This window comes from Ixodes scapularis, unplaced genomic scaffold (assembly GCF_016920785.2).
Source record: "Ixodes scapularis isolate PalLabHiFi unplaced genomic scaffold, ASM1692078v2 ptg000247l_1___fragment_3__unscaffolded, whole genome shotgun sequence".
Taxonomy (NCBI): Eukaryota; Metazoa; Arthropoda; class Arachnida; order Ixodida; family Ixodidae; genus Ixodes; species Ixodes scapularis.
This window is the reverse complement of record NW_024609948.1, coordinates 877,817-885,951: the sequence shown is the minus strand read 5'-3', so window position 1 is coordinate 885,951 and position 8,135 is coordinate 877,817. Positions and strand designations below refer to the sequence as shown.

At 51.2% G+C, this 8,135-nt stretch overlaps 2 protein-coding genes across 2 annotated transcripts; one reads left to right on the top strand and one right to left on the bottom strand.

Annotated features, from left to right (window-relative positions):
- Positions 1-1,473: 1,473 nt before the first annotated feature.
- On the bottom strand, positions 1,474-2,892 carry LOC121834004. Its single transcript, XM_042287733.1, has one exon. It carries the CDS (start codon positions 2,867-2,869, stop codon positions 1,490-1,492), a length of 1,380 nt encoding a protein of 459 aa, XP_042143667.1. The 5' UTR covers positions 2,870-2,892; the 3' UTR covers positions 1,474-1,489.
- A 780-nt stretch (positions 2,893-3,672) lies between these two features.
- Positions 3,673-4,746, top strand: LOC121833990 (baculoviral IAP repeat-containing protein 8-like). The gene has a single exon (XM_042287722.1). The coding sequence runs from the start codon at positions 3,673-3,675 to the stop codon at positions 4,744-4,746; it is 1,074 nt and encodes a 357-aa protein (XP_042143656.1).
- The last annotated feature ends 3,389 nt before the right edge of the window (positions 4,747-8,135 follow it).

The window sequence follows — 8,135 nt, the reverse complement described above, 5'->3', positions numbered from 1 at the left end:
GAGTTTGTGTACGAAGACCGCGTGGTAGAGAGGGACGCGACAACAAACGCTTTCGTCACGCGACCGATCACGACCATGGGGCAGAACAAGGCGTGCCGCGTGAGTCTCGCCGACGTTGCGAGCGTCATAAGGGCCCTAAAGGCCAGCGACGCGTTGGAATCTGCGGTGGACATACGAGCTTACGTTCTCGAATCTAGCGGCGAACACCTTGCGGTTTCCAGCGCCATCAAGGCGCTTTCGGCGCTCTACATGATGGGTGCTATGGAGTTTGATGACGACTACGACAATTGGTCGGACGTGGAAGCCCTTGCTGCCGTCTACAAGTGGTACGAGACCCGCTGTCTGTGTCCCTGCATCAAGACGATGGATCTACGACGCGTCTTCTGCATCTTTAGACAGAGCAGCGACTGGTCTCGCACGTTCACCACTAGCCTCATCAGACGGGCCTATAAGAAGAACAAGCGGCGACTGAGCAACCTCCGATTTCCTAGTTTCGACGCCATTTACAACGACATGTTGTGAATAAAAGAACGTTTGTTTGGACACACACACACACAGACGCACACACATAGAGACACAGATGTATAGCAGCGTGCAAGCTAGCGTAAGCGTTTATTTTAGGCAAAGCAGACAAACACAAGCGAAAGCGAGTCACTTCTTGTAATACGACACTTTGTAAATGCCATAGTCGTTGGTGGACGTAATGTTTGACTTTGTAACATCTTTTAATATCTGCAATTTCTGTATAGTGATGTAGTAGAAACAGTCGACGAGCCTCGAGACGACCAGATTGTGTAGACACATCCAATGCTTCTCGCAATAAAGGCGATCTGACACATACTGTCCGTCTTCCTTGGGTTTGATTTTGGCCACGAGCGCCGGTAGAGAGGTGGTCACCTCGTAGGTGCCGTGGTACGTGACTGGAATCACGTCGAAGAAGGATTCTTGTTCTTCCAGGGGATCGAAAGTGTAATCGAGTGGCAAAGTGGTCGTCTTGTCGTTTACATAGCTTTGCAGAACGTGGTGGAGAAAGGGTAGAATTGCATGCACGTTGTGATGCGCCGACGAGTGACGGACGTAGAGGTAGACGTAGTGCTTGGTGCATATCACGTCGTGCACCTTGAGATCGCGCAGCACGTTGATGAAGTTTATGCAGTCCACCACCACTCGGTTGGCGTCCTTGTCCCTGTATGAAAAGACGAGTAGATAGTGGTACGACGAGCTGTCTTTCTGACAACACTCTGCTCCCTCTACGACCGATGGGACGTTGTTTTGAATAAAGAAATTTGCGATAGCAATCCAGATTTTATAGGGTATCGATACCGAAAGGTCCAGTTCGCAATGGAGATAGTCTCGCAGGGTCCTCATTTTTTGTTGCGAAAAGATATCGACGAACGTGACCTGTTTCAACATTTTACTCCCTCGATCGTTCAAATCAGTCACCGAACCTTTTTGTTAATGTATATGGGGGCGTTGGCGGTTTTTTATTTCAAATGCATATGGGCACGTTGCTGTCGTCGTCCTTGCTGCGAGGCGTGGACGTGGATGGATTGGAGAGTAGCGGCGCCATCATCGTGGAGACGTCTTCCATGGTTTTACGGAGCTTGTCTCGCATCGAGTTGGACAACAGGTCGTCGCTGTCGCATATCAGTCTGTTGAGAAACTTTGTTTCGACCGGAACGATGACTTCCACGTCGTCGGCCACGGACCACCTACAACGGGCTAGGAAGAGGCGCAAGGCCGTCGCCGAAACAAACTGCCCCCTAAACAGGTTGTAGCAATTAGACACGGAGGCAAAAGCCTTGAGTAGTTCCTTCTCGAGAAATTTCTTGTTGATGACGCTAATCTCGGTCTCGTCCTCGATAAAGAGCTTGATGAACATGTTCAAAAAGTCGGCTAGTACGCGTTGGTCCACCTCGCACGTGGATATGGCCGCCATGGCGCACTTCGCTCCGTTGGCGTCGCGCGTAGTGTGCATGGCAGTAGACATGGACGTGCACCACGAGATGATGGACGACGACACGCTAGGCGAGATGTGGTGTTCCAGATAGTTGGGCGACTGGACCCAGAGTAGAAAGTCGTTAAAGAAGCGCGAGTCGTACAGGTAGGTGTTTTCGCCGCGGTAGCTCCTGCAGAAACGCGTGTGATAAAACAGGTTGGTGGCCATCCGAAATAGCGCCGTGTTTGAGTAGGTGGCAATTTCTTCCTGGCGCGGAGTGGGTATGCCCTTGGTCATCTTGAGGCACTGTAAGGTGGCCCCAAACATGTCCGAGTCCATCATCTCAAAGTTTAGGCACTGTAGAAACAGACCGAGGTTACGGGGCGAGACGCAACAGGCCTGGCTGTAAAATTTGTTGAGCTCCTGCGTGCCCTGGTCCGACTGTTTGTGCACTTCGACCAAGCGAGAGTCCACGCGCCCGTTGCTCATGCACTGTTCTATGATGGAGGCGATGTTAAGGACCGACACCTCGGTGGCCGGCGCCTTCTCCTTCTGCAGGGCTAGCACGTAGTGGTTGGTCCGCGGCACGGGGATCGTGTCGGAACTCTTCATGATGAGCTCGTTGTGGTCACGCAGCGTCGTAGAGATGGCCGGATCGATGATGTTGACGTCGTCCGTGACCCGCTCGGCCGGCATGACGGTCCGGAGCGTCATGTTGTCGGTGTCACAGCGGTACACTCCGTTCTCGACGTTACTCGTGTACAACCTGTTGCTCTCTTCGACCAGGAGGTTGATGACGTCCTGTGGCTTGTTGTTTTGCGAAAACTTTACGCGAATGGCCCCGACAATGTTTTCGTTGACGGTGTGTGGCTGCGTGATCCTGTGCACGAGGCTGAGACCGTTGGCCACGTCGAGCCAGTTGTGGCCCATGGCGCTCTCAAACTGAAAGATGGGGTTGCACTTTACGCGCACCGCCGCGTAGTTCCACAGGGATACTAGCATGACCGCCGTAATCTTGGCTGCCGTCCTTGCGCCCACCGCCATACCGCGAGTCGCCTCGCGCGCATGGGAAAAGATCTCTTCGATGTAGAGGAGTAGCAGGCGCAGAATGGCAGTAGCGTACGCGTCCACGTACGGCTTCAGATCCCTGATGACGCGCTGAGTGGTCGACGAGGAAGAGGTTTTCCTAAGTATGTTGAGACTGTTTCGTACGTATTCGATTCCCATTACGCAGTGAAATACTGTATTGTCATTCAGGAGCGTTTGGATGGCCATCTGATCCATGTCGACCGTCATCAGTATGTTACTACCGAGCTCGAAAACGCGAAAGAGCATATCTGCAACCGGTTCCACATCTCCGTTGGTCAGGAGCGTCGTGCGCGCCTTGGTAATGTGCTGCATGAGTTTCTTGGACGAGTAGCCGAGTAAGGTCGACGTGTCGTTCAGGAGCGTGGGCACGTATTTATCGCCATCTCTCCTGTAAGACACGTTTTGATTTCCCCGCTGCCGGAATACGGGTAATAAAATATCGGTGGCGTCTTCGTGATTCACCGAGTGTTGACATCGTCCCTTTTTCAACAGGTCTAAAAAGTTTTCTGCGACAGACATTTTTATAATAAACAAAATTGCTACCGCCTATGGGAGGTCGACTCCGCTCCCAGTCGAGGTCAACCTAGATATGGAGAGAATATATATTGCGCACCGAGTAGAGGGCTCCTCTCATTATCGTCGCTATGGCGCACCTCGTTACGGATCCCATAAACAAGGAAGTCGTGCGTCGCTTCAAGACGTTCGCCGAATGGCGACTTCGCACCAGAGCCACGCCTCGAGACTTTGCCTATGCCGGCCTAGAATATTGCGCTGACCGGAAACACATCTACTGTCGGCACTGCAAATTTCAAGTCGCCGAACAGGACTGGGAGACGCTCACATTTCACCCGATGGACCTTCACCGCCGAATGCCGTGCAAGTTTCTCGAGCAGTGCAGGGACCCGCGGCTGAACGTAGCAAAGGTCGTGTCCGTCTTGCCGAGCTACTCTCACCCGGTCTACAAGAGATACGTCGACGAGAAGATTCGAGCCAAGACCTTTCACGATGTTCGAGGCCCTGCGTTCGCCAAGGCCGGCTTTTTCTGCTCGCACGACGACGAGCAGGGCTACCTCTCCCGCGAACAGATAGTGACCCGCATAATCGTTTGTTTCTACTGCGGGGTGCAAGTATTTTCGATCCTCGACTGCGAAGAAGACGATCCGTGGCTGCTACACGCCCGCAGGTCCCCCAATTGCGTGTTTCTACGAGTGAACAAGACCTATTACTACGTGCACGATGCAGTCGAAAAGTTTTACAGGAGCGAGATGTACTGGGCGTCTCACTTTCCCGAGATCGACGATCTCGTCAAGGACCCAAAGTTCCGCAACAGGACTATGAGTACTCTGTACACGGCCAACCTGAGGCATCCCTTGAACGTATCGGCGATGGTGAGTGCCATTCGGAGCAGCAAGGCGACTCCGTTGGGCAGTCACACTCTGTTTGAGCCAGTGAACGCCCTTCCTTCGTTCGATCACAAGGCTATCGGTAGGTGGGGTAACTTTGTGATAGATAGCGCGATCAGTGATACGCACTATTCCGCTATAAAGTCACGAGACGAATCAACTAAGAGGTGCATCGTATGCATGAAGGCTCCGGCTAACATTGCCTACTTGCCGTGCGGACACTGCGTGTCGTGTTTCGACTGCACCATATTATTCAAACATTGCAAGGCCTGTAGACTCAAAATCGACTTTATTTCTAGAGTCTACTTTGCTTAAGAACATGTCTTTCTACTGGAGACTGTTCGTTCGACCACGACCCGACTGTGGCCAAGGTGATGTCCGACTTTAAAACTTTTGCGACGTGGCCTTTGCGCAACAGTACCCCCCCACCCAAGGACTTTGCCATGGCAGGACTCGCCTACGATCCAGAGAAGCGGATTCTCAGCTGCTCGATGTGCCAGCAAAAGACTCAACTCTCTACTATCGTGGCCTCGGACGAAACACTTCCCCAAGGACTGCACGAATCCGACTGTGACGCACCGCTACGCACGCTGAGTCCAGACGTCTCGGCGGTGGTGACCGAACGAGCGCTTGCCTTTAGGCCCGAGTTTCAGACTTACACTGCGAGGTTCGCCTCCTTCGACGTTCGGCCGAAAGAAGAAGACGTCTTTGACGTGGATTACATGGCATCTGCGGGATTTTATTACCTGACCGATTGGACCGTGGAATGCTTTTGTTGCGGACTTCGGTTGCTTTCGTGGGAAGCCGACTACGACGACCCAGTCGAGGAACACGCCAAGTACAACCCTCGCTGCCCCCATCTTCGATTGTGCGCGAGCGTAACCTACATCAAGGAGGTGTCCGACGTGTATAGAAATAGCGATTTATTTTGGTTGCTAGAATATACCAAGGACATTGAGTTTGTCTCAAACAAATACAGCCTAGACTTTATAACAGCATTGGCCACTTCCAAGTTTGATCTTTCCTGTCCGAACAAGCTAAAGTCCTTTCTCGAAAACAGCGATTCTTTTTCGGCGCTGAGCGTAGGACGTCCGTATCCCACGCGCATCGACAAGACGAGCATCTCCATGAAGCGGTCCGATCCGTCCACGACGATTTGCGTCGTCTGCATGAACTGTCCGGTGTGTATAGTTACTTTGCCCTGTGCCCACGCCGCCTTATGTTTAAATTGTCTATTTCCAATGATTTACAATTCGAGAGAGCAATTTGTGTGTTGCCTTTGTAAATCTGCAGTGAGTGGAATGTATCGAATTCATTAAATAAACTATTTGTACTGGCACTAGTGTAGTGTGCATGCAAAAGAACGATTCGTGACTCAAAAATATAAGCACGCGAAATATTTATTTTCAAGCATAACTCAGTCGTCTTCTTCGCCCATTGAGTCTTCTCCTTCGTCGTAGTTGAAGGTGTTTAGGACGATCGGACCCAGCATTCTGTCGTCGTCCGATTCGAGATATTCGTCGGCGTCACTGTCGTAGTCGTCACTGTAGCCGTCGTCACCGTCACCGTCGTCACTGTCGAGGTCTTGGTACTCGATGTCACCCACAACACCGTCCACACCTTCGATAACGTCTAGGTCGGTTGGCGCAATGTTTCTTAGTGACGGAGACACTGTGCTAGAAATACACAAAGTGTATTCACCAAGGTAGACGTCCGTGTTGGGGACGTCTCTAGCGGTGAGTAGGATGGCCGTCAGTCTTCGATGCACGTTGAGAAATTGGTGAAGCGTTTCTCGGCGTATAAATCCGAGTCCGGTCATGCAGAGGCTCCGTATGCCAACGTCGATGATCCTCTTTTCTGCGAGATACATCAAGGCTTCGTCGTCTAGGTGATAGCACGATCCCATCTGCAAGTGAGTCAAATTAGGTAGACCGTCCGCTAAGCACTTTACAGAGTCGTTGGTCAAGCCGGGTGCGTGACGTAGGAGCAAAGTCTTGATGTTCGGGTAGAAACGAACCAAATCACTGACGTGGCGGTCTCGCAGCATTGGATAGTGCACCAACTCCAAGAATGTGATGTGCGTAGGAAAGCTTCTTAATATTGAAATTTCGGTATACGCACAGTGAATTTGCCCTTCCACGTTGTCCCAAGCGTAGCCCTCTTCTTCGTGGTATATACTAAGCACCACTGTTTTCCAATCCACCACGTTTGACACTCTGGACTGAGCGAACACTTGTACGCAGGTGTCGGCCAGCGGGAGGGATGGGGACCTGTCTAGTCGAGCCATTGTCGCTTTGGGTTATAGGGTAGTAGTCGTGTCGTGTCGTGACGTCGGGGGAGAGGGTAGGGTTAGCTTTGCTGTAAGCGTAGTACGTGCGAGTACATATATATATATATACCCTCACTCGCTATCTGAAAACGGAGATAACGTTTCGCTACAAAAAACAAAATCGTACATTTCCTGACTCAACTGATTCGAAGCGCAAAAGACAAAGTGCGTCACGTTATCTTTAGAGGCGAAGAGTTCCGTCGTTATCACCAAGATAGCGTATATAGATTCGTTGTTCTGCAATATCACTCGAAGGACAGCTCGACTGGCGTTTCTTATTCCAGTCAGACACAAACTCTTGAGTCGACGCAAAGGAGCCAGATGAATCAATCCCTCGTTCCTGATACGGCCACCGTTGTTGCTGATTTGAAGATGTTCGAGAGATTGAGCGTAGGTCGCCAAGTATTGTAGAGCAGAGTTTGACAATAGGGGGGCGTTCCTCAGGAGTATGGTCTTGAGGTGCGTATACGTACAAACAATGTACAACAATTGTGCGTCCTCCAAGGTCGGATAGTCGACAAGGTCCAAAACGGTCAGAGCGTTCGCGGACACATGAGAAAGTTTACAAATTTCGGAGAACAGGACGACCCTCTTTCGTTCAAACTCTTCCTCATTTGAGTCTTCCGAATAAACGTTGGCCACTACTCTGCTCCAGTCGAAGGTTCGCGATTGATCAAACTTGGTGGCCTCGCGAAACACCTTGGACACGCTGGATGCTACTCCGGTCATGTTCTACGTTTGTCGACGCGCTTCGGCAGGCGCGCGTATATATACGTACGTTTTGTGTATGTAGAAAAATAAAGCCTCTCGAATGATTGTTTGTTTATTTCAAAAAAGACACGTACTAGACGTTGCGCAAAGCTCGCATAATGTGATCGCTTTCGGTGTAGTATCTCTTGTACTTGTAGCGCCTGATCTCGTCACTGACGTCGTCGTCACCGTCGTCACCGTCTTCAGCGTCGTCGTCGCTATCCACGTTGCGCTCAGCGTAGTCGTCGTCCGAATTTCCGTGAAACTTGGGCTCATTATTATTATTATTATTTGTCTCGTACACCGTCCGTCTGGTACGCAGAGTCGATTTGTAGCGGCCTCCGCCGGTCGAATGGAAGAAGCTATCCGTGGACCGACCCAGCGGTCTCTTTTCCCAGTCGTCCACGATCCTGTAGTTGGGGCGATTGGAAACGCGATACTTGAATTCCTTTCGCACGTTGTCGCGCGCGTTTGGACGAAACTTTGCACCAGACTCTCGGTGCACGATGTTGTCGGAATAATACGTGTCGTGCGTGGGCAAGTTTGTAAAGTCGCCGTTTATTGTCCTATACAACTCGCCTAGCTCGACCATCTCGTAGGCCACGACTATGGTTTCCAGAAAGGA